This window comes from Anolis carolinensis, unplaced genomic scaffold, assembly GCF_035594765.1.
Source record: "Anolis carolinensis isolate JA03-04 unplaced genomic scaffold, rAnoCar3.1.pri scaffold_8, whole genome shotgun sequence".
Classification (NCBI taxonomy): Eukaryota; Metazoa; Chordata; class Lepidosauria; order Squamata; family Dactyloidae; genus Anolis; species Anolis carolinensis.
In genome coordinates, this window is record NW_026943819.1 from 4356434 (window position 1) to 4384047 (window position 27614).

A 27614-nucleotide genomic window follows, 5' to 3' on the forward strand; every position below is an offset into this window, starting at 1 on the left:
GAGACTAAACTACATGTTCCATGATCCCATAGCATTCAAGTGAGACCATCCCAGGTTTTGGTTGGAAGCATCCAAGGCATCCATGGTGCTGAATCTATTTTGGAGCTGGGGATCAGCACCTTGGACAGCGTTTAAAAAAAAACAGTGCAGAAAATAAAATAAAGATTCTAACTTGACAAATGGAAATATCATAAAAAGACCATCTGCGTCAATAATAATAATAATAATAATAATAACTTTATTTTTATACCCCGCCCCATCTCCCCAGTGGGGACTCGGAGTGGCTTACATGGGGACCGAGCCCAAAACATACAGCAATAAAACGAAAAAACAATTAATCCAACAATAAAACATCAATATCAATGAGAAGGGAAGTAGACTGAGACATATTGATCGATGACGAATTGGGTTTTTTTATATATACAGTAGAATCTCACTTATCCAACATTCGCTTATCCAATGTTCTGGATTATCCAAGGCATTTTTGTAGTCAATGTTTTCAATACATTTATAAATTTAGCACCAAAATATCATGATACAGTAGAGTCTCACTTATCCAACGTTCTGGATTATCCAATGCATTTTGTAGTCAATGTTTTCAATACATCGTGATATTTTGGTGCTAAATTCGTAAATACAGTAATTACAACATAGCATTACTGTGTATTGAACTACTTTTTCTGTCAAATTTGTTGTCTAACATGATGTTTTGGTGCTTAATTTGTATAATCATAACCTCATTTGATGTTTAATAGGCTTTTCCTTAATCTTATTATCCAACATATTCGCTTATCCAACATTCTGCCGGCCCGTTTATGTTGGATAAGTGAGACTCTACTGTATATACAGTAGAGTCTCACTTATCCAACACTCGCTTCTCCAACGTTCTGGATTATCCAACGCATTTTTGTAGTCAATGTTTTCAATATACAGTAGAGTCTCACTTATCCAACATAAACGGGCCGGCAGAGCGTTGGATAAGCGAATATGTTGGATAATAAGGAGAGATTAAGGAAAAGCCTATTAAGCATCAAATTAGGTTATGATTTTACAAATTAAGAACCAAAACATCATGTTATACAACAAATTTGACAAAAAAGGTAGTTCAGTATGCAGTAATGCTATGTAGTAATTACTATATTTACGAATTTAGCACCAAAATATCACGATGTATTGAAAACATTGACTACAAAATGCATTGGATAATCCAGAACGTTGGATAAGCGAGTGTTGGATAAGTGAGACTCTACTGTATCATGATATTTTGGTGCTAAATTTATAAATACAGTAATTACAATATAACATTACTGCGTATTGAACTACTTTTTCTGTCAAATTTGTTATATAACATGATGTTTTGGTGCTTAATTTGTAAAATCATAACCTAATTTGATGTTTAATAGGCTTTTCCTTAATCCCTCCTTATTATCCAACATATTCGCTTATCCAACATTCTGCCGGCCCGTTTATGTTGGATAAGTGAGACTATACTGTATATATATATATATATATATATATATATTCCATTGCCTAGTTTCCAACAGAACTCACAAAACCGGGATGTGCTCGCTGTAGCCTGTATGGCCATGTCCCAGAAGCATTCTCTCCTGACGTTTCGCCCACATCTATGGCAGGCATCCTCAGAGGTTGTACAGTATATTCATTGTATCAAGTTCTTCTCCAAGAATGGATCTGGCGCCCCCTTATGGATCCTTGTGGCTACTGCATATTCCAAGAATTGGGTCCAACGCTCCTCATTGTGGCCCATATGCTATGTACATGTGTGTGTATGTTTACATATGTATATATGTATTTGTGTGCCTATATGTATGTATGTGTGTGTATATATGTATGTGTATATATGATCAGCCCCCTCCCTCCCAGACTTCAGAAGGAAAGCAAAAACCTGGCTCTGGGATCAAGCTTTCGGATAATAGCGCAATGGCCTTTCGTTTAAATTAAATTAAAACCTTTCTGTAGAGCCAGGCCTTCCCAGTCTGATAAATATTTTGATAATACTTGACAAATAACTTCCGTAGTCAGAGGTTATGTATATCTTTAATTTTTGCTTGCTGTAAGTTTTAAAATTGTTTTATTTGATATGGTTATGTACGCCACTTTGGATCCCAGCCACGGGAGAAAAGCGGGACAGAAATGAATAAATAATAATAATGTGTTGTCGAAGGCTTTCATGGCCGGGATCACAGGGTTGTTGTATGTTTTCCAGGCTGTATGGCCATGTTCCAGAAGCATTCTCTCCTGACATTTTGCCCACATCTATGACTGGCATCCTCAGATACCTCACAACCTCTGAGAATGCCTGCCATAGATGTGGGCGAAACGTCCAGGAGATAATACTTCTGGAACATGGCCAGACAGCCCGGAAAACATACAACAACCCAATAATAATAATAATAATAATAATAATAATAATAATAATAATAATAATAATAATCACACATCACACAGTCCTAAATGCTTGGGAAGTGTTCGACTTGTGATTTTGTAATATGAAATCCAGCATATCTATCTTGTTTGCTGTGTCATACTATGTTGTTGTGTCAATTATTATTATTATTATTATTATTATTATTATTATTATTATTATTATTATATATTTTATGAATAATAAATATTCATCTGAAAATACATCACACAGTCCTAGACACTAGGGAAGTGTTCGACTTGTGATTTTGTGATATGAAATCCAGCATATCTATCTTGTTTGCTGTGTCATACTATGTTGTTGTGTCAATTATTATTATTATTATTATTATTATTATTATATTTTTTATGAATAATAAATATTCATCCGAAAATACATCACACAGTCCTAGACACTAGGGAAGTGTTCGACTTGTGATTTTGTGATACGAAATCCAGCACATCTATCTTGTTTGCTGTGTCATACTATGCAGTGTCAATTATTATTATTATTATTATTATTATTATTATTATTATTATTATGAATAATAAATATTCATCCAAAAATACATCACACAGTCTTAAACGCTTGGGAGGTGTTCGACTTGTGATTTTGTGATACGAAATCCAGCATATCTATCTTGTTTGCTGTGTCATATTATGCAGTGTCAATTATTATTATTATTATTATTATTATTATTATTATTATTATTATTATTTATGAATAATAAATATTCATCCGAAAATACATCACACAGTCTTAAACGCTTGGGAAGTGTTCGACTTGTGATTTTGTGATACGAAATCCAGCATATATATCTTGTTTACTGTGTCATAAAATATAATAATAATAATAATAATAATAATAATAATAATAATAATAATAATAATAATAATAATAATAATCTGCAGCCATTTACTTAATCAATATAATGGGGAGAAGAATGAGTACGTAAACCATGTTTAATGTGCACACACAGAGAGAGGAATGAATTACGCTTCTTTATTGAAGTGCCATTGAGTGGTTATTTGGATCATGTGCTGATGTCAGTGAAAAAAGGTTTAGAATAAATTAAAAGGTGATCCTTGGAAACGGCAGTGCCTGGAAAAGGTCTCCCAAAAATTAGTTTCTGTGAAGGTCCGAAATGAAACGCAGAGGAGGTCGGTGCGGAGAAGACATTTCATCGCAGTGGTCCTGTGTCGACGGAAAGTTTCCCTTCCCAAATAAGTGCCAAGGCATCGTCTCCAAAACGGGTCTCCAAACTGGCCAACAAAGTCTCAGCAGAGGTTTTGGAAATGTTATAGACAGCAAAGACAGCCAAGCCAACGGAGGAGAGGAAGCGCATCATGGGTCCCTTTCATAGAGAGGAATGCTGGTGCATGTTGGGATCAGTGCCCCATCCTTTTGGGGTGTTGGGCATTAGTCCCCAGAGACTTTGGGGTCAGCTGAGATGGAGCTGAATCCATACAGTCAGGTCCTGAACCTATTTTCTTGAAGCCCCTCATTCCCCAGTGTCTTGAGCATTAGGTGACCCGTTGTTGATGGATCTTGGGCATTAAAATGTTCCATTACTGTTGGGTTTTGGGCATTGGGTTTTCCCATCTTTGTTGAGTGTAGGGCATTAGGTGCCCCATTGTTGATGGGTCTTGGTCATTGGGTGAGCCATCATTGTTGGGTATCAGAATTCGGTGATCCATCATTGTTGGATCTTGAACATTGGGTTCCCCATTACTGTTGGGTTTGAGGCATTGGGTTTCCCATCATTGTTGGGTGTTGGGCATTAGGTGCCCCATTGTTGGGTCTTGGTCATTGGGTGACCCATCATTGTTGGGTATCGGCATTTGGTTTCCCATCATTGTTGGGTGTTGGGCATTAGGTGCCCCATTGTTGATGGGTCTTGGTCATTGGGTGAGCCATCATTGTTGGTTATCAGAATTCGGTGATCCATCATTGTTGGATCTTGAACATTGGGTTGCCCATTACTGTTGGGTTTTGGGCACTGGGTTTCCCATCATTGTTGGGTGTTGGGCATTAGGTGCCCCATTGTTGGGTCTTAGTCATTGGGTGACCCATCATTGTTGGGTATTGGTATTCAGTGATCCATCATTGCTGGATCTTGGACATTGGGTTCCCTATCATTGTTGGGCATTAGGTGCCCCATTGTTGATGCGTCTTGGTCATTGGGTGACCCATCATTGTTGGGTGGCATTCGGTGATCCATCATTGTTGGATCTTGGACATTGGGTTCCCCATCATTGTTGGGTGCCGGGCATTAGGTGCCCCACTGTTGATGGGTCTTGGTCATTGGGTGACCCATCATTGTTGGGTATCGGCCTTCCATGATCCATCATTGTTGGATCTTGGACATTGGGTTCCCCATCATTGTTGGGCATTAGGTGCTCCATTGTTGATGGGTCTTGGTCATTGGGTGACCCACCATTGTTGGGTATCAGCATTCAGTAATCCATCATTGTTGGATCTTGGACATTGTGTTCCCCATCATTGTTGGTGTTGGGCACTGGGTTCCCCATCACTCTTAGATCTTGAGCATTAAGTACCCCATTTTTGATGGGTCTTGGGCATTAAAGTCTTCCATTACCATTGAGTCATGGACATTGGGTGCCCTGTTATTGTTGAGTGTTAGGTATTAGGTGTGACCTATCATTGTTGAGTGTCAGCATTGGGTCCCCATCATTTTTGGATGGTTGGGCATTATGTAACCCATCATTGTTGGGTCTAGGGCATTGGGTTCTCCATCATATTGTTTTAATATTGTATATTTGTACAATTGTATTGTACTGTTTTTAATGTTAGCTGCTTTGTGTTTCCTTATGGAGAGAAAAAGCAGGACAATAATAATAATAATAATAATAATAATAATAATAATAATAATAATAATTTCTTGTTGAATGTTGGGCATTAGATAACCCATCATTGTTGGGTGTTGGGCATTGGTTTCCCCGTCATTGTTGGGTATTGGCATTATGCAACCCATGATTTTTGGGTCTTAGACATTGTGTTCCCCATAATTATTGGGTATCAGACACTGGGTTCCCCATCATTGTTGGGTATTGGCATTATGTAATCCAATATTGTTGGGTCTTAGACATTGTGTTCTCCATAATTGTTGGGTATCAGACATTAGGTTCCCCATCATTGTTGGGTATTGGCATTATGTAATCCAATATTGTTGGGTCTTAGACATTGTGTTCCCCATAATTGTTGGGTCTTAGACATTGTGTTCCCCATAATTGTTGGGTATCAGACATTAGGTTCCCCATAATTGTTGGGTATCGGACATTGGGTTTCCCATCATTGTTGAGTGTTGGGCACTGGTTCCCCAGCATTATTGGGTGTTGGGCATTGGATTTCCCGTCATTGGTGTGTCTCATCAGCATTAGATAACCCATTGTTGAGTCTTGAACATTGGGCTCCCCATCATTGTTGGGTCTTGGGCATTAGGCACCCTATTGTCATTGAGTGTTGGGCATTAGGTGTGCAATCACTGTTGTGTGTTGGGCATTAGATACCCCGTCACTGTGGTGTGTTGGTCATTGAGTGTCACCATTGGGTAGCAGGCATTAGGTGCCCTATTGTTGTTGAATGTCAAACACTGAGTGCCCCATCATTGCTGAGTGTAGGCATTAGGTGCCCCATTATTAAGTACTGGGCATCAGGTGCCTGTCGTGTTAGGTGTTGGGCATCAGGTGCCCCATCATTGAGCCCATCCCTAGTGTAGAGGTGAAGGGATTCAGGCAGGACGGTGAGTAAGCAGCTTTGCTCCAAGCAATTACAGTGCCGAGGCAGGAGGACACCTCTGTGGAAGAACGAGGGGTGCAGCTGTGGTGGTGGGTGAGGAAGGACCACGTCCCCCTTGGCCTACAAGCTGAGGTCCACCACGATGTGCTTGTAGACCAGGGTGTTCCCCTTAAAGCTGGGGGCCAGCAGGATGTTCATGTCCTCCAAGGGCACGGGGCGGAAAGCTCGTGGTGCTTGGACGGAGAGCTCCTGGAACTTGGAGAACTTCTGCTTCTCTTCGTCCCAGAGGTAGATGTGGGTGAAGGAGAAGTCGCTGCCCAGGGCCATGTACTGGTGCTGGCCCACTCGGAAGGGCTCCATGACCATGGACCCCCGGGACGGGAGGGTCTGCACCTCCGTGAAGCGTGACCCCTCCCACTTGACCACCTTGGAGTCCCCGATGTAGCGGCTGAGGCACAAGTAGTTGTCCCGCTTGACCCGGAAATGCTTGACCATTTGGACGTCCATCACGTCCGACACGTCGCCGAGGTGGACAAACTGCTTCTGGGCCCGGTTCCACTGGTAGATGATGGGGGCCTGGGAGCTGCTGGAAATGATCAGCCGGGGTTTGCCCTCCACCTCCACGTACTCTACGTCCGTGTCCCGGTGCCACGAGTGCAAATCCTGGTGCGGATAGAAGCCATTCTGGTTCCAGCGGTAGAGGCTGGTGGAACCAGCTTTGGAACTGTCCGCGATGACAAAGAACCACTCGCCCTCGATCTGGAAGGCCTCGATGTCGTTGGGCTTGCGGATCTTCTGGCTGTCAATGTCCTGGATCTTGATGAACTTGTCAATGTTGGTGTCCCAGCGGTAGATGTAGGAGCCCCCAAAGAGCTGGGCCACCACCACGTAAAGTTGGGATTCAGCCACAATGGGTTTGCAGTAGACAGCTGAATGGGCTGGAGGGGAAAGACAGGAGCATCAATGCAGGAGGGAAAGACACAACGTTCTTAACCCCACATGTTTAGAACGTTCTTAACCTCACAGGGCCAAGATAGGGATGGAAATCATGGAGTTCTCCAGATACCTGTGAACTACACTTGCCATCATCCCTCATCACCAGCAAGACTGTTGTAAAATTAGGTGCCTCGTCTTATACTCGAGTATATACGGTACTTTGTTTTATATCTCTCCCTCATTGAGGGACTCAGAGCGACTATGTAGCTATCTATCTATCTATCTATCTATCTATCTATCTATCTATCTATCTATCTATCTATCTGAGATATAGTATCATTGGTTTGAAAGGGACCCCCAAAGACCATCCAGCCCAGCCCCCTTCTTTCTGCCAGACAGGAAGACCCCAAGTTACGGACAAGAGAAGTCCGGTAGGTTGTTCTTAAGTTAAATCTACTTGTAAGTCAGAACAGGGACATCTCTTAAGTGTGACGCCAGGCAAATATACAGATACGAGGGCTATCCAGAAAGTAGATTACGTGTTGGAATTAAAAATGAACAAAGTATAGGAGAAAACATTTACTATATGGAGTTGAAAGCCAGACCCAAATACCACTTCTCAACATAGTTCCCATTGAAATCTAGGCACTTATCATAGCGATAAAAGAGTTTGGAAAGTCCTTCCCCACCAAACTTTGCCGCTTGGCTTGCGTCCCTTCCTGCAGCTGCGCATGTGCAAGCGCTCAACTTTCCCCCCACACTCGTCCTGGATCACAAAACCTTAGAATTGCAAGAAGCACACCTTTCCTGTCCCAAAAAAACGGTCGCCATAACCTTTCTTGCAAGCATTTGCAAAACAGAAGAGCGATCCAGGACGAGCGTGGGGGAAAGTTGAGCGCATGCACATGCGCAGCTGCGGGAAGGGACGCAAGCCAAGCGGCAAAGTTTGGTGGGGAAGGACTTTCCAAACTCTTTTATCGCTGTAAGTGCCTAGATTTCAATGGGAACTATGCTGAGAAGTGGTATTTGGGTCTGGCTTTCAACTGCAAATGGTAAATGCTTTTCTCCTATACTTTGTTCATTTTTAATTCCAAAACGTAATGTACTTTCTGGATAGCCCTCGTAGATGGAGATACATATAAGCTTTCGGTGGCACAGGGATGAGTTAACACCCCTGTGATTCGTTTGTAAATCAGATGTTTGTATCTAGGGAACGGCCTGTACTGGATTGCAGGTCCTTACCGGGGATGCGGTCGAAATCCCGGAACTTGCGCTCGACGTAGTCCCACTTGAGGATGGTGCAGCTGCTGGAGCTGGGCTGAGCCAAGGCCACGTAGAGGTCGCTGGTGTAGAGAAAGGGCTCGGCGGACACCGACTGGAACGGCAGCACCTGGTGCACCACGAAATCTGAGCCAGAAAGAGCCAGAGAGAAACATAGTGTACCAAGACAAGTCAAGTTCATTGCCCAATCGGCTGAAGACTGGGCTCTCCCAAAGAGTTTCAAGCACAAGATGCTGCATCTGCTCTAGGAAGCTTGGAGAGCCCCTTTGTGATAAATATGATGTGTGGATTGAATGAAATTGAATGAAAGATGTATGAATGGAGCCTGGCAAAAACCAAAGAGAGCGTCCTAAGATTGAGCTCTGGAAGCCAAACTGCTGAACTGCTGACATGACCAGAGACAATGATTAACTCTTGGGTGGAAAACAACATGTTTACATGGTCAAACGACAACAAGTGGCCTGGGGTGCATCTACATTGCAGAACGAGTGCAGCTTAAAGAGCATGGATTGATGCCATGTAATTGTAGGAGTGTCCCAAGGCCTTTCACTTTCGCTGCCCAAGAGCGCTGGGGCCTCACCAAACTACAACTCCCAGAATTCGATAGCATTAAGTCATAACACTTCAAGTGGTGTCAAACTGTGCCAATGCAATAGCTCAGATGCATCCATGGACTCAGTGCCTTGTTGGCAAGGAAGCAAACCACAAGGAAACCTTCTGACCGGTGGTGACGCAGTCGAAATCCTTGAGGGGCAGCTCCCGGATCTTCTGGCCTTGATACCGAGGGGGTCCCCCGCAAAAGAGGGCCGGGACACTGGTGTTGGTGCTCTCCATCCACTCCACCAGCCACTTGATGTTGCAGTCGCAAGTCAGAACGTTGCCACGCAGGTCTCTGCAGGAGAGAGCAAACACAGAGTCGCTTTGTTATCAAATATCACTACTACCACCTCTGATGAGCTGGAGTAATAAGACTAAAAAAATAGATAAATAACGTCTGTAGGAAAGAGGATATAACAGGAATATTTACCGTATATACTCGAAGATAAGCCCCTTTTTTGACCTGAAAAAGCCTCCCTCGGCTTATAATGGGGTCAAGGCCAAGGCTGGGCAACAGAACCATTTCTTGCAATATATGATATATTTCTCTCTTACCCTCCCTTATCAGTGTGTTTTCTTTTGCAAAGCCTCCCTCGCTCTTAACCAAGGGAATGTTTTGAAAAGGGAGAGAAGCCCTTGCAAGTCAGGAAGAAGAAAAAAAATATATCCATTAATCATATAAAAGCATTTTCCCCTGAAATATTTGTTAATCTCTCCTACAGCTATATAGGCATTAACCCCCTGAATGCATTTACAATCCCTATGTACTTATATATCTGTATCTATCTATCTATTGCACAAGGTTTATCTAGCCTGAAATGATACACTTTAATATATTGGGTTTATGGTTCCCGTCCCCTTGATCAGGTTGTGTAAATGTTATTTATTGCTATATAATTGTTTTGTTTTACCTTGTTTAATTATGTGTTATTATGTTGCTATGTAATGTATGTGTTGTTTTAATGATTGGAAACCGCCCTGAGTCCCATCCGGGAGATAGGGTGGTATATAAATAAAGTTATTATTATTATTATTATTATTATTACAGTATTATTATTATCTATATACATTAATTTTATATATGAATTTTCCCCTCATAGGTTTGCAGGTCCTTGCAAATCCTTTCTACATATAGATCCATCTACCTGTATATCTGTATCCATATATATACATTATTTAACCTATTGATGCCTCAATTAATGAAATTTTATTGGTACAGTAGAGTCTCACTAATCCAAGCCTCGCTTATCCAAGGTTCTGGATTATCCAAAGCATTTTTGTAGTCAACATTTTCAATATATCGTGATATTTTGGTGCTAAATTCGTAAATACAATAATCACAACATAACATTACTGCGTATTGAACTATTTTTTTCTGTCAAATTTGTTGTATGACATGATGTTTTGGTGCTTAATTTGTAAAACCATAACCTAATTTGATGTTTAATAGGCTTTTCCTTAATCCCTCCTTATTATCCAAGATATTTGTTTATCCAAGCTTCTGCCGGCCCGTTTAGATTGGATAAGTGAGACTCTACTGAAAATACATTATTTAACCTATTGATGCCTTGATTAATGTAATTTTATTGGTATCTATTTTTATTTTGAAATTGACCAGTAGCTGCTTCATTTCCCACCCTTGGCTTATATTCGGGCCAATAATTTATGACAGGTTTTTTTTGGTAAAATTAGGTGCCTCGGCTTATATTCGGGTCGGCTTATACTCGAGTATATACGGTAAACAGGGTAGAATATCTTAGACTCCAAGGTGGTTCGTAGGGGGAAACACATATGGACCGGTAGGCTGAGCCGGAACCGTTTATGGTTTTGTTACACATTAAGAGGCACTTTTCAACTCCATGTTAAGCTTGAGAACTTGAAAAACGACATGGTTCTAGCACAGAGTCATGGCAATTAAAGTACCAACGATGCACCTTGAAGAGTCTCTATATCGGTAGAAAATAAAGCAAATATTATCTTTGATGAAGAAACAAGAAAACTTACAAGTCGCTGAGGATTTCCAAGGGCTTCAGGAGATCCCTGGGCAACATCTGCAGGTTGTTGTTGGCCAAAGACCTGGAACACAACCAGAAGGAAATTTTAGGCGTTAGGGAAAGGTGCACATTTGCACCCATAAAGCCCCCTGGGATTAATGTTCCAGATGTTGCGCCAGATGTTGAACATATCTATCTATCTATATAAAAATGTAAAGTACAATGTGTTGTCGAAGGCTTTCATGGCCGGGATCACAGGGTTGTTGTATGTCTTTCGGGCTGTGTGGCCATGTTCCAGAAGCATTCTGTCCTGACGTTTCGCCCACATCTATGGCAGGCATCCTCAGAGGTTGTGAGGTATGGAGAAAACTAAGCAAAGAGGTTAATATATATCTGTGGAAAGTCTAGGGTGAGAGAGGTCAGTGTGAATGTTGTGTAGTTAATCACTTTAATTAGCATTGAAAAGCTTATCTGCTGTCTTCTTCCTGCCTCTGGGGCATCCTTTGTTTAGAGTCGTTAACTGCCCTTGGTTGATTCATGTCTGGAAATCCTCTGTTTTCAGAGTATTGCTTTTTATTTACTGTTCTGATTTTTGAGTTTTTTAATACTGGTAGCCAGATTTTGTTCATTTTCATTTTCATGGTTTCTTCCTTCCATGCATGTGGACAACTTCAACAGAAAGGAAGAAACCATGAAAATGAACAAAATCTGGCTACCAGTATTAAAAAACTCAAAAATCAGAACAGTAAATAAAAAGCAATACTCTGAAAACAGAGGATTTCCAGACATGAATCAACCAAGGGCAGTTAACGACTCTAAACAAAGGATGCCCCAGAGGCAGGAAGAAGACAGCAGATAAGCTTTTCAATGCTAATTAAAGTGATTAACTACACAACATTCACACTGACCTCTCTCACCCTAGACTTTCCACAGATATATATTAACCTCTTTGCTTAGTTTTTCTCCATACCTCACAACCTCTGAGGATGCCTGCCATAGATGTGGGCGAAACGTCAGGAGAGAATGCTTCTGGAACATAGCCACACAGCCCGAAAGACATACAACAACCCAATGTAAAGTACGTTTGTAGGACTGAGTAAACAACAAAACTACTGAACCAAATCACACCAAATTTGGCCACAAAAGACATAGGTATCCAATCTATGTCTTTCAAACAAAAAACCCTGGAAAATAAAGTCCAAATTAGAGGATGAGGAAGAGCCGTTTTCAACCCTGGCTGCTTGTCAGAAGGGTAGGCCCTGCCCCTTTAAGGCCTCGCCCACTTAGTCCCCTTATGTATGCATAAGTGTGTACGTATTGTATGTTTTACATGTTTTGATATGGTCAAAAGTGACTAATCAATAAAGAATTGTTGTTGTTATACTTAGTCTCCTAGCAACTCCCTCGGCCACAATGGCACCAAATGACAGTCAGGGTCCAGGCTTTTGAGGATGCAAGGCTATTCACTGCTATTCCACCTGGCCAACAAAGCATTCCCATAAGACACAGCTACGCATGGCCAGGCACAGCTAGTTGTTGTTGTTGTTGTTGTTGTTATTATTATTATTATTATTATTATTATTATTATTATTGTGTTGTTGTGCATTTTCCGGGCTGTATGGCCATGCTCCAGAAGCATTTTCTCCTGACGTTTTGCCCATATCTATGGCAGGCATATCTGTGGATGAACACCATAGATGTGGGCAAAACGTCAGCAGAGAATGCTTCTCATAGCTATACAGCCCAGAAAATGCACAACAACCTAATGATTCCAGCCATGAAAGCCTTCGACAACATATTATTCTTGTTGTTGTGTTGTTGTGCATTTTCCGGGCTGTATGGCCATGCTCCAGAAGCATTTTCTCCTGACGTTTCGCCCATATCTATGGCAGGCATCTCTGAGGATGAACGCCATAGATGTGGGCAAAACGTCAGCAGAGAATGCTTCTCATAGCTATACAGCCCAGAAAATGCACAACAACCTAATGATTCCAGCCATGAAAGCCTTCGACAACATATTATTCTTGTTGTTGTTGTTGTGTTGTTGTGCATTTTCCGGGCTGTATGGCCATGCTCCAGAAGCATTTTCTCCTGACGTTTTGCCCATATCTATGGCAGGCATCTCTAAGGATGAATGCCATAGATGTGGGGAAAACGTCAGTAGAGAATGCTTCTCATAGCTATACAGCCCAGAAAATGCACAACAACCCAGTGATTCCAGCCATGAAAGCCTTTGACAACATATTATTATTATTATTATTATTATTATTGACACAATGACATAGTCTGACACAGCAAACAAGATAGATATGCTGGATTATTATTATTATTATTATTATTATTATTATTATTATTATTATTATTATTAGGGCTACCGTTTCTATGACTCACAGGTGTGTCAGCGATTTGAGCCCACGAAAGGTGCCTTTCGACAAGGCCTGGATTTCATTGTTCTCGATGAATCTGAGGAAAAAGAATGGGATTTTTTATTTTTAGCAAGAACACTTTGCAATCACATTTGAAACATTTTCTATTCCTGGTTTGAAGGTGTTATTTCCTTTTTAATTGTGCAGTCCTGACTTTGAAAATAGTTGTTCTACTCCGGAAACTTTGTTTTTTGTGCCACGAACTATGTTGCAGTTGGTTGAGACTAGATGATGAGAGATTCATCCGAAAACTAGAGCAAAATATTTGAGAATACGTGGGTTCTATGGAACCCAGTTTGAGAACCCCAGAGACCCACAGAGCCTAGTTTGAGAAGCCCAGTGACGCACAGAACCCAGTTTGAGAACCCCAGAGACCCACAGAACCCAGTTTGAGAAGCCCAGGGACCCAAAGAGCCCAGTTTGAGAACACTTGGATTCTATGGAACCCAGTTTGAGAACCCCAGGGATCCACAGAACCCAGTTTGAGAAGTCCAGTGACCCACAAAGCCCAGTTTGAGAACATGTAGGTTCTATGGAACCCAGTTTGAAAATCCATTGGTTCCATGGAACTCAATTTGAGAAACCCAGTGATCCACAGAACCCAGTTTGAGAACACATGGGTTCTATGGAACCCAGTTTGAGAACCCCAGAGACCTACAGAAACCAGTTTGAGAACACTTGGGTTCTATGGAACCCAGTTTGAGAATCCAGGGACCCACAGAGCCCAGTTTGAGAACACATGGGTTCTATGGAACCCAGTTTGAGAACCCCAGAGACCCACAGAGCCCAGTTTGAGAACACTTGGGTTCTATGGAACCCAATTTGAGAACCCCAGTGACCCACAGAATTGAGTTTGAGAACACTTGGGTTCTGCTAAACCCTGCTTGAGAAGCTCAGTGACCCACAGAGCCCAGTTTGAGAACACTTGGGTTGTAGGGAACCCAGTTTGAGAACCCCAGGGACCCACATAACCCAGTTTGAGAACCTCTTGGTCCCATGGAACCCAGTTTGAGAACCCCAGAGACCCACAGAACTCAGTATGAGAACCCATTGGTCCCATGGAACTAAATTTGAGATCCCCAGGGACCTATAGAAACCAGTTTGAGAACACTTGGGTTGTAGGGAACCCAGTTTGAGAACCCCAGTGACCCACAGAATTGAGTTTGAGAACACTTGGGTTGTAGGGAACCCAGTTTGAGAACCCCAGTGACCCACAGAATTGAGTTTGAGAACACTTGGGTTCTGCTAAACCCTGCTTGAGAAGCTCAGTGACCCACAGAGCCCAGTTTGAGAACACTTGGGTTCTATGGAACCCAGTTTGAGAACCCCAGAGCCCAGTTTGAGAACACTTGGGTTCTATGGAACCCAATTTGAGAACCTCAGGGACCCACAGAATTGAGTTTGAGAACACTTGGGTTCTGCTAAACCCTGCTTGAGAAGCTCAGTGACCCACAGAGCCCAGTTTGAGAACACTTGGGTTCTATGGAACCCAGTTTGAGAGCCCCAGGGACCCACAGAACCCAGTTTGAGAACCTCTTGGTCCCATGGAACCCAGTTTGAGAACCCCAGAGACCCACAGAACTCAGTATGAGAACCCATTGGTCCCATGGAACTAAATTTGAGATCCCCAGGGACCTATAGAAACCAGTTTGAGAACACTTGGGTTGTAGGGAACCCAGTTTGAGAACCCCAGTGACCCACAGAATTGAGTTTGAGAACACTTGGGTTGTAGGGAACCCAGTTTGAGAACCCCAGTGACCCATAGAATTGAGTTTGAGAACACTTGGGTTCTGCTAAACCCTGCTTGAGAAGCTCAGTGACCCACAGAGCCCAGTTTGAGAACACTTGGGTTCTATGGAACCCAGTTTGAGAACCCCAGAGACCCACAGAGCCCAGTTTGAGAACACTTGGGTTCTATGGAACCCAATTTGAGAACCCCAGGGACCCACAGAGCCCAGTTTGAGAACACTTGGGTTGTAGGGAACCCAGTTTGAGAACCCCAGTGACCCACAGAATTGAGTTTGAGAACACTTGGGTTGTAGGGAACCCAGTTTGAGAACCCCAGTGACCCATAGAATTGAGTTTGAGAACACTTGGGTTCTGCTAAACCCTGCTTGAGAAGCTCAGTGACCCACAGAGCCCAGTTTGAGAACACTTGGGTTCTATGGAACCCAGTTTGAGAGCCCCAGGGACCCACAGAACCCAGTTTGAGAACCTCTTGGTCCCATGGAACCCAGTTTGAGAACCCCAGAGACCCACAGAACTCAGTATGAGAACCCATTGGTCCCATGGAACTAAATTTGAGATCCCCAGGGACCTATAGAAACCAGTTTGAGAACACTTGGGTTGTAGGGAACCCAGTTTGAGAACCCCAGTGACCCACAGAATTGAGTTTGAGAACACTTGGGTTGTAGGGAACCCAGTTTGAGAACCCCAGTGACCCATAGAATTGAGTTTGAGAACACTTGGGTTCTGCTAAACCCTGCTTGAGAAGCTCAGTGACCCACAGAGCCCAGTTTGAGAACACTTGGGTTCTATGGAACCCAGTTTGAGAACCCCAGAGACCCACAGAGCCCAGTTTGAGAACACTTGGGTTCTATGGAACCCAATTTGAGAACCCCAGGGACCCACAGAGCCCAGTTTGAGAACACTTGGGTTGTAGGGAACCCAGTTTGAGAACCCCAGGGACCCACAGAATTGAGTTTGAGAACACTTGGGTTGTAGGGAACCCAGTTTGAGAACCCCAGGGACCCACAGAATTGAGTTTGAGAACAATTGGGTTCTGCTAAACCCTGCTTGAGAAGCTCAGTGACCCACAGAGCCCAGTTTGAGAACACTTGGGTTCTATGGAACCCAGTTTGAGAACCCCAGGGACCCACAGAACCCAGTTTGAGAACCTCTTGGTCCCATGGAACCCAGTTTGAGAACCCCAGAGACCCACAGAACTCAGTATGAGAACCCATTGGTCCCATGGAACTAAATTTGAGATCCCCAGGGACCTATAGAAACCAGTTTGAGAACACTTGGGTTGTAGGGAACCCAGTTTGAGAACCCCAGTGACCCACAGAATTGAGTTTGAGAACACTTGGGTTCTGCTAAACCCTGCTGAGAACCCTGGAATTCCACGCAACCAGGTTTGAGGACCCAGGGGTTCTGCAGAACCGAGTTTGAGGACCCCTCTTCTACACCATCCCCTATTGCACCCAGGTCTCTATCCACCAACTATTCTCCCATTTGCACCCCTTGGCACTCAAAGAGGGGTCTCCCAAAAAAAACATGCGTCCGTACAGGTATTGTAGGTGTGACAGCCCCACAAAGGCATTGTCCCGGATCATGGTAAATTTGTTGGAGTTCAGCAACCTGCAAAGAAAACAGAACAAGGATTAGGAAGGATCAATTAGGGCCAAGGTGGAAAGCATATCACTGACTATTATTATGATTTTGTTTATACTCTACTTTTTCTCTCCACAGAGACTCTGAGAGGGTTGCATTAAAAGCATTGCAATACAATACAAAAGCTACAAATAAGCATTAAAACAGAATTAAACATCGATGGTATTTTTTAAAAATCACAGTTAAAATCCATACAGCAGATTGAAAACATATTCACGTCCAAAGCAATGCAACATCATGTTCAAAATGCCCTTTTGGCCAAGTTATCTATAAAGGTTTTGTTTGTGTTTTGGGGAGATGTAGTATTGCAAGCCTTTACCACCACCGCCCCCAAACTGCAGATCCCAGAGGAAGCAAACCATGGTTTAGGTACATTTCAGGGGTGTATTATTATTTTTTATATATATATATATATATATATATATATATATATATATATATATATATATATAATTGTTTATTGAATTTTCAAAACTGGAAGTAACATTTTGGGGGTGTATTATTATTATTATTATTATTATTATTATTACATTTAAATACATTTTATATTTTTGCATTTTGTTTATTTCATTTTTAAATTAAAAGACGGAACACAATAGGGGAAAAACGAGAGACGAGAACCAATGACAAAGGTTTTGTTTGTGTTTTGGGGAGATGTAGTTTTGCAAGCTTTTCTTCCCCAAAACTGCAGATCCCAGAGGAAGCAAACCATGATTTATGTACATTTGGGGGTGTATTATTATTATTATTATTATTATTATTATTATTATTATTATTGTTATTATTACATTTAAATACATTTTATATTTTTGCATTTTGTTTATTTAATTTTTAAATTAAAAGACGGAACACAATAGGGAAAAAACGAGAGACGAGAACCAATGACAAAGGTTTTGTTTGTGTTTTGGGGAGATGTAGTTTTGCAAGCTTTTCTTCCCCAAAACTGCAGATCCCAGAGGAAGCAAACCATGATTTATGTACATTTGGGGGTGTATTATTATTATTATTATTATTATTACATTTAAATACATTTTATATTCTTACATTTTGTTTATTTAATTTTTAAATTAAAAGACGGAACACAATAGGGAAAAATTGAAAGACGGGAACTGAGGACAAAGGTTTCGTTTGTGTTTTGGGGAGATGTAGTTTTGCAAGCTTTTCTTCCCCAAACTGCAGCTCCTAGAGGAAGCAATCCATGCTTTATGTACATTTCGAGGGTGTATTATTATTATTATTATTATTATTATTATTATTATTATTGTATTTAAATACATTTTATATTTTTTACATTTTGTTTATTTAATTTTCAAAAATGGAAGTCAAATCCACCAAAACTGAAAATTAAAAGACGGAACACAATAGGGAAAAAACGAAAGACGAGAACCAAAGACAAAGGTTTTGTTTGTAGTTTTGCAAGCTTTTCTTCCCCAAACTGCAGATCCCAGAGGAGGCAAACCATGGTACATTTTGTATTATTATTATTATTATTATTATTATTATTATTATTATTATTATTATATTTAAATACATTATATATTTTTTACATTTTGTTTATTTAATTTTTAAATTAAAAGACGGAGCACAATAGGGAAAAACCGAAAGACATGAACCAAAGACAAAGGTTTCATTTGTGTTTTGGGGAGATGTAGTTTTGCAAGCTTTTCTTCCCCAAACTGCAGATCCCAGAGGAAGCAAATCATGGTTGATGTACATTTTGAGGGTGTATTATTATTATTATTATTATTATTATTATTATTATTATTATTATATTTAAATACATTTTATATTTTTTACATTTTGTTTATTTAATTTTCAAAAATGGAAGTCAAATCCACCAAAACTGAAAATTAAAAGACGGAACACAATAGGGAAAAAACGAAAGACGAGAACCAAAGACAAAGATTTCGTTTGTAGTTTTGCAAGCTTTTCTTCCCCAAACTGCAGATCCCAGAGGAAGCAAATCATGGTTTATGTACATTTTGGGAGGTGTAATATTATATTATTATTATTATTATTATTATTATTATTATTATTATTATTACATTTAAATACATTATATATTTTTTACATTTTGTTTATTTAATTTTCAAAAATAAGAACCAAAGACAAAGGTTTCGTTTGTAGTTTTGCAAGCTTTGCTTCCCCAAACTGCAGATCCCAGGGGAAGCAAACCATGGTTTATGTACATTTTGGGAAGTGTACTATTATTATTATTATTATTATTATTATTATTATTATTATTATTATATTTAAATACATTATATATTTTTTACATTTTGTTTATTTAATTTTCAAAAATAAGAACCAAAGACAAAGGTTTCGTTTGTAGTTTTGCAAGCTTTTCTTCCCCAAACTGCAGATCCCAGAGGAAGCAAACCATGGTTTATGTACATTTTGAGGGTGTATTGTTATTATTATTATTATTATTATTATTATTATTATTATTACATTTAAATACATTTTATATTTTTTACATTATGTTTATTTAATTTTCAAAAATGGAAGTAAAATCCACCAAACTTGAAAATTAAAAGACGGAACACAATAGGGGGAAAACGAAAGACGAGAGCCAATGACAAAGGTTCTGTTTGTGTTTTGGGGAGATGTAGTTTTGCAAGCTTTTCTTCCCCAAAACTGCAGATCCCAGAGGAAGCATATCATGGTTTATGTACATTTTGGGGGGTGTATTATTATTATTATTATTATTATTATTATTATTATTATTATTACATTTAAATACATTTTATATTCTTACATTTTGTTTATTTAATTTTTAAATTAAAAGACGGAACACAATAGGGAAAAAACTAAACAATGGCCATGATGTTGGGAGTTCTATTGTAAAGGAATCACAGAATCCTAGAGTTGGAAGGGATTCCCAAAGGCCATCTAGTCCACCTCCCACATCAAAGCAGCCCCGACAGATGGCCATCCAGCCCCTGTTTCAAAAGGTAGGCAACATTTGACAAAGCCCTTTCCGACCGGGACAAGACGGAGGTCATTTGGGGATACCGGCATTTTTCCAGACGTACAGAAACTGCAGGAACGGGAGGTGAGCGAAGGAAGCTTCTTTGATTTCGCTGAATTGTGCATTAATCAGAGTCCTGCAAAAAGAGAAAAGCAAGAAAAAGGAGACACTTTGGGGACAATCTGATTGCAAAGGCCTTAGATTTCAAAATAAGGGAACATGAAACATCCACATTAAAAGGAGGCTTGCTTACATATATTGCAAAGAAGATGGACCCGTTTGACCCTCTATGGGATGCATTGCATGTCCCAACATCCCCAGCTGGCCTGGGCAAAAGCGGGCATTACATTACAGTAGAGTCTCACTTATTCAACATAAACGGGCCGGCAGAATGTTGGATAAGCGAATATGTTGGATAATAAGGAGGGATTAACGAAAAGCCTATTAAACATCCAATTAGGTTATGATTTTACAAATTAACCACCAAAACATCATTTTAGCCAACAAATTTGACAGAAAAAGTAGTTCAATACGCAGTAATGCTATGTAGTAATTACTGTATTTACGAATTTAGCACCAAAATATCACAAAGTATTGAAAACATTGACTACAAAAATGCGTTGGATAATCCAGAACGTTGGATAAGCGAGTGTTGGATAAGGTTGACTCTACTGTACTATTATTATTATTATTATTATTACTATTGTTGTTATTATTATTATTATTGGAAGTGTCAGACATGTGATCCAATACAACAGCCAGTAGAGTGTCTGCTGTGGATTCATCTTGTTGTGCTTCAAATAATAATAACAATAATAATAATAATAATCTGCCTAGAAGATCAGGGGGCAGAGGACTCTTACAAGTCAAACAAGCAGTCAAAGAAGAAGAACATGCCCTGGCAGAAGATGTCAAGCAAAGTGAAGAACCTGCTTTGATTGAAGTCAAAAATCAGAAACTCCTCAAAACACAGCAGACAAAAAACCAGTACAAGAAAACCGCACTACAAACTAGAGCTGACAGCTGGCACAACAAAACACTGCATGGAAAGTTCCTTGACAAAATTGAAGGAAAAGCTGATAAGGAGAAGACCTGGCTCTGGCTCCCGAATGGGACCCTGAAGAAGGAGACAGAAGGCCTGATCCTTGCAGCCCAGGAGCAACCCATCAGGACAAAGGCAATTCAGGCCAAGATAGAAAAATCAGCTGATGACCCAAAATGCAGACTGTGCAAGGAAACCGACGAAACCATGGATCATATCCTCAGCTGCTGTAAGAAAATCGCACAGACTACAAACAGAGGCACAACTATGTGGCCCAAATGATTCATTGGAACTTATGCCTCAAGTACCACCTCCCAGCAGCAAAGAACTGGTGGGATCACAAACCTGCAAAAGTCTTGGAAAATGAGCACGCAAAGATACTGTGGGACTTCCGAATCCAGACTGACAAAGTTCTGGAACACAACACACCAGACATCACAGTTGTGGAAAAGAAAAAGGTTTGGATCATTGATGTCGCCATCCCAGGTGACAGTCGCATTGACGAAAAACAACAGGAAAAACTCAGCCGCTATCAGGACCTCAAGACTGAACTTCAAAGACTCTGGCAGAAACCAGTGCAGGTGGTCCCGGTGGTGATGGGCACACTGGGTGCCGTGCCAAAAGATCTCAGCCGGCATTTGGAAACAATAGACATTGACAAAATTACGATCTGCCAACTGCAAAAGGCCACCCTACTGGGATCTGCATGCATCATCCGAAAATACATCACACAGTCCTAGACACTTGGGAAGTGTTCGACTTGTGATTTTGTGATACGAAATCCAGCATATCTATCTTGTTTGCTGTGTCATAATGAAATAATAATAATAATAATAATACTTGGGAAGTGTTCAACTTGTGATTTTGTGATACGAAATCCAGCATATCTATCTTGTTTGCTGTGTCATAATAATAAATATAATAATAATAATAATAATAATAATAATAATAATTGGGAAGTGTTCGACTTGTGATTTTGTGATACGAAATCCAGCATATCTATCTTGTTTGCTGTGTCATAATAATAAATATAACAATAATAATAATAATACTTGGGAAGTGTTCGACTTGTGATTTTGTGATATGAAATCCAGCATATCTGTCTTGTTTGCTGTGTCATACAATGTCGTTGTGTCAATAATAATAATAATAATAATAATAATAATAATAATAATGTGCCATTGCAATCCCTATTTGCATGCAACGGCCCACTGCCATTGCCCATTTTGTCATTTTGCTATCTCTTTCCTTTTTTTTTCTGCTGCCTCGGCTGAATTCGAACTCAGCACTGTAACTTTTGCACAGTCCCTGGGCAGAAGAGGATGTATTGTATTTAAAGCTCTCGGCTGTGATTAATGGCAGCCGCTTGCAGAACCACTTAAACAAATCAATGCGGTCCTCGGAGGAAGAACTGGGCAGATGCCAGCAAGCCTCCTGCAAATCGGGAATAAGTGGTCAGCATCAATGCTTGTTCAACTGCTGTGGCTCAATGCGAAGGAATCCCGGGAATTGTAGTTTGGCAAGGTCTGGTGGTGCAACTCCCATTAGCCTTGGTGATGCCAAACTGCCTTAATGCAACAAGGCCAGTACACCCAATATCACGCCAAACTTCAACTCCCGGGATTCCATGCCCTAATGTCAGGGTGGTTTAAAGGATATCAAACTGCATTAACTCCACAGTGTAGATGCATTCTCAGGGGCGCTTCTGCTAGCACCCCTCACCTGAAATACAGTCTTTGCTACCTTCGATTTTTTTGGCAATTTCCCATCCAAATACTAACCAGGTCTGGTCCTGCTTAGCATTCAAGATCAGACTGGTATTAGATCTATGCCTGTTGGCTTATGGATACCCTATGAATTTAATTTTTTTTTTCCAATATACCTCACAACTTCTGAGGATGCCTGCCATAGGTGTGGGCGAAACATCAGGAGAGAATGCTTCTGGAACATGGCCATACAGCCCAGAAAACACACAACAACAACCTTATTATTATTACTATTATTATTATTATTATACCTCACAACTTCTGAGGATGCCTGCCATAGGTGTGGGCGAAACATCAGGAGAGAATGCTTCTGGAACATGGCCATAGAGGCCAGAAAACACACAACAACAACCTTATTATTATTACTATTATTATTATTATTATATCTCACAACTTCTGAGGATGCCTGTCATAGGTGTGGGCGAAACGTCAGGAGAGAATGCTTCTGGAACATGGCCATACAGCCCAGAAAACACACAACAACAATCTTATTATTATTATTATTATTATTATTATTATTATTATTATTATTATTATTATACCTCACCTCTGGGGATGCATGCCATAGATGTGGGCGAAACGTCAGGAGAGAATGCTTCTGGAACATGGCCATAAAGCCCAGAAAACACACAACAACAACCTTATTATTATTATTATTATTATTATTATTATTATTATTATTATTATTATTATACCTCACCTCTGGGGATGCATGCCATAGATGTGGGCGAAACGTCAGGAGAGAATGCTTCTGGAACATGGCCATAAAGCCCAGAAAACACACAACAACAACCTTATTATTATTATTATTATTATTATTATTATACCTCACCTCTGGGGATGCATGCCATAGATGTGGGCGAAACGTCAGGAGAGAATGCTTCTGGAACATGGCCATAAAGCCCGGAAAACACACAACAACCCTGCGATTCGGGCCATGAAAACCTTCAACAACACATTTACACTTGCTTTAAACAGACAAGACTTCTTTTTCCCACTCTGGACATTATTCCACAGATATATAAACCCCACTTGCCTAGTTATTATTATTATTATTATTGTATGACGCAGCAAACAAGATAGATATGCTGGATTTCGTATCACAAAATCACAAGTCGAACACTTCCCAAGTGTCTACAACTGTGTGATGTATTATTATTATTATTATTATTATTATTATTATTATTATTATTATTATTATTATTATTTCATTTCATTTCTATCTTTGGGTGGGACTCAAAGCGGCGCATAACATACAAAATTCACACAATACATTGAACAGCAGGTCTCACAAGTTCTGAGGATGGCTGCCATAGATCTGGGCGAAACATAAGGAGAGAATGCTTCTGGAACAGAGGATGCCTCCAGGCAACAAAGGCCAGGCTACCTCTGTGCAAATACCCTCACTGATTGATTTGCAGCTGCAAGGTTACTCAATGCTGATCAAGCTTGCTGATTGCAACATTCACATCTGCTTCAAACAGACAAGAGTTCTTTCTCCCACCCTGGACGTTATTCCACAGATATCTATATACAAAAATGTAATGTGCATTATTAGGACTGAGTTAACAACAAAACCACTGGGCCAAATCACACCAAATTTGGCCACCATACTCATCACTTTCCAAGGAGTGACCATCGAAAAAGAAAGAAAGAAAGAAAACAGAGATGAGGCCAGAAAAATCCCATTGCTACCCAATTTGAATACCATTGAATAGCCTTGCATCTTCAAAGTCTGGCTGCTTCATACCTAGGGGACTCCATTGTTGGCCAATTTGAATACCATTGAATAGCCTTGCAGCTTCAAAGCCTGGCTGCTTCAGACCAAGGGGACTCCATTGTTGGCCAACTAGAATACCATTGAATAGCCTTGCAGCTTCAAAGCCTGGCTGCTTCATACCTAGGGGACTCTATTGTTGGCCAATTTGAATACCATTGAATAGCCTTGCAGCTTCAAAGCCTGGCTGCTTCAGACCAAGGGGACTCCATTGTTGGCCAACTAGAATACCATTGAATAGCCTTGCAGCTTCAAAGCCTGGCTGCTTCAGACCAAGGGGACTCCATTGTTGGCCAACTAGAATACCATTGAATAGCCTTGCAGCTTCAAAGCCTGGCTGCTTCAGACCAAGGGGACTCCATTGTTGGCCAACTAGAATACCATTGAATAGCCTTGCAGCTTCAAAGCCTGGCTGCTTCAGACCAAGGGGACTCCATTGTTGGCCAACTAGAATACCATTGAATAGCCTTGCAGCTTCAAAGCCTGGCTGCTTCATACCTAGGGGACTCTATTGTTGGCCAATTTGAATACCATTGAATAGCCTTGCAGCTTCAAAGCCTGGCTGCTTCAGACCAAGGGGACTCCATTGTTGGCCACCTTGTATACCATCGAGTAGCCTTGCAGCTTCAAAGCCTGGCTGCTTCAGACCAAGTGGACTCTATTGTTGGCCAACTTGAATACCATTGAATAGCCTTCCAGCTTCAAAGCCTGGCTGCTTCATACCAAGGGGAATCCTTCCTATGCCACCTTGAATGCCACGAAGAAAACCCCACTTAGGACTACGCCACAGCAACATGTGGCTGGGCACAGCTAGTAGATATATATATACAATAGAGTCTCACTTATCCAACATTCTGGATTATCCAACACATTTTTGTAGTCAATGTTTTCAAAACATCGTGATATTTTGGTGCTAAATTCGTAAATACAGTAATTACTACATAGCATTATTGCGTATTGAACTACTTTTTCTGTCAAATTTGTTGTATAACATGATGTTTTGGTGCTTCATTTGTAAAATCATAACCTAATTTGATGTTTAATAGGCTTTTCCTTGATCCCTCCTGATTATCCAACATATTCGCTTATCCAACATTCTGCCAGCCCGTTTATGTTGGATAAGTAAGACTCTACTATATATATACACACTGCCAACAGACCTCTGAAGATGCTTGCTACAGAGGCAGGTGAAGCGTCAAGAGAACCTGGCACCTTCTGAGCTTCTGAACTTGCAGACCGAAAGGTCCCAGGTTCAAATCCCGGGAGCGGAGTGAGCTCCCACTGTTAGCTCCAGCTCCTGCCAACCTAGCAGTTCGAAAACATGCAAATGTGAGTAGATCAATAGGTACCGCTCCGGTGGGAAGGTAACGGCGCTCCATGCAGTCATGCCTTAGGCCACATGACCTTGGAGGTGTCTAGGGACAACGCCGGCTCTTCAGCTTAGAAATGGAGATGGGCACCAACCCCTAGAGTGTGAGTAGATCAATAGGTACTCCTCCGGCAGGAAGATAACAGCGCTCCATGCAGTCATGCCAGTGGCCACATGACCTTGGAGGTGTCTACGGACAACGCCGGCTCTTCAGCTTAGAAATGGAGATGGGCACCGACCCCCAGAGTGTGAGTAGATCAATAGGTACTGCTCCGGTGGGAAGGTAACGGCGCTCCATGCAGTCATGCCTTTGGCCACATGACATTGGAGGTGTCTATGGACAACGCCGGCTCTTGGGCTTAGAAATGGAGATGAGCACCAACCCCCAGAGTGTGAGTAGATCAATAGGAAGGTAAGGGCGCTCCATGCAGTCATGCCTTTGGCCACATGACCTTGGAGGTGTCTATGGACAACGCCGGCTCTTGGGCTTAGAAATGGAGATGAGCACCAACCCTCAGAGTCGGTCACGACTGGACTTATCGTCAAGAGAGAATGCTCTGGAACATGGCCATACAACCTGAAAAACTCACCGCAACCCAGCGATCCCGGCCATGAAAGCCTTTGACAACACAACTTTTGGAAAAGGACACACCGGGGATGTGATGTTGTGGGCACGCAACTAAAAGTGCAAGGAATGTGCCGCAGAGAGAAGTGACCCACTTTCCCTCCTGTGCAAAGGATGGGCTTTGCCTTGTCTTTGTGTGCAAAGGAGGCAAAGAGAGACTCACAGAGAGATGACGTCCCGAGGCAGGTTCTTGGGGATGGCCTTGGAGTCCACGCAGAAGGCGGTGTCCCGGGTGCAAGAGCAGCTCTGCGGGCACGGAGGGGGGCGGGGGGGCCTCCGAGAGAGAGCCCCCGGCCCACAAAGCCAAGCCAGGCCGAGGACGCAGAGGAGCAGCACCGGCCTGGAAGCCATGGCAGGGATGGAGAACGGAAAGCGGTACCCAAGGTCCTCCGAAGAAGGAGAAGATGAAGGAGGAGATGCTGCCGCCCAGGGAGACGGGCCCCTGCCTTTGCCTTCTCCTGCGATCCGTGCCTGTCTCCGCTCTTCTTCTTCTGCTGCTGCTGCTGCTGCTGCTGTCAGCTCTGCATGATGACGGAGGAGGGACAAGAAGGAGGGAGGGAAGACAAGAAGGCCGTGCCAAAGCAGAGGATGGAGAGGCAGAGCGGGACAAGGGAGGCTTCCCATTGGCACCCAGAGTCAAACAAAGCCACGCTTGGCATCTCTGGAGCACACTGGCCATATGGCATCATTCCTTCAGGTGCATTAGAACTGTCCAAGAATAATAATAATAATAATAATAATAATAATAATAATAATAATAATAATAATAATAACTGCAAAATAATAATAATAACAACAACAACTTGCAAAAGGCCACCCTACTGGGATCTGCACGCATCATCTGAAAATACATCACACAGTCCTAGACACTTGGGAAGTGTTCGACTTGTGATTTTGTGAAACGAAATCCAGCCTATCTATCTTGTTTGCTGTGTCATACAACGTCGTTGTGTCAATAATAATAATAATAGATCGAAAAATCAGCTGTTGACCCAAAATGCAGACTGTGCAAGGAAACCGACGAAACCATGGATCATATCCTCAGCTGCTGTAAGAAAATCGCACAGACAGACTACAAACAGAGGCACAACTACGTGGCCCAAATGATCCATTGGAACTTGTGCCTCAAGCACCACCTCCCAGCAGCAAAGAACTGGTGGGATCACAAACCTGCAAAAGTATCGGAGAATGAGCACGCAAAGATACTGTGGGACTTCCGAACCCAGACTGACAAAGTTCTGGAACACAACACA

The 27614-nt window shown here is 41.5% G+C and overlaps 1 protein-coding gene across 1 annotated transcript; it reads right to left on the reverse strand.

Moving 5' to 3' along the window:
• Positions 1-3407: 3407 nt before the first annotated feature.
• Positions 3408-27000, reverse strand: lgi3 (leucine rich repeat LGI family member 3). Its single transcript, XM_062960980.1, has 8 exons — positions 26525-27000; positions 19847-19918; positions 16707-16778; positions 13384-13455; positions 11003-11074; positions 9124-9293; positions 8363-8527; positions 3408-7122 (listed from the first exon to the last, which is right to left on the reverse strand). Exons 1-8 carry the CDS (start codon positions 26983-26985, stop codon positions 6305-6307), a joined length of 1902 nt encoding a protein of 633 aa, XP_062817050.1. The 5' UTR covers positions 26986-27000; the 3' UTR covers positions 3408-6304.
• Between the last annotated feature and the right edge of the window lie 614 nt (positions 27001-27614).

What these genes read in the sequence shown, in the direction of transcription:
- lgi3 (XM_062960980.1), bottom strand. Translation starts at nt 26,985, where the DNA reads ATGGGAAGCCTCCCTTGTCCCGCTCTGCCTCTCCATCCTCTGCTTTGG. An exon ending in CTCAAATCGCTGACACACCT is followed by an intron (nt 11,075 to 13,383) that starts GTGAGTCATAGA and finishes GTTGTGTTCCAG; the next exon opens with GTCTTTGGCCAACAACAACC. An exon ending in TTTCGACTGCGTCACCACCG is followed by an intron (nt 8,528 to 9,123) that starts GTCAGAAGGTTT and finishes TTTCTGGCTCAG; the next exon opens with ATTTCGTGGTGCACCAGGTG.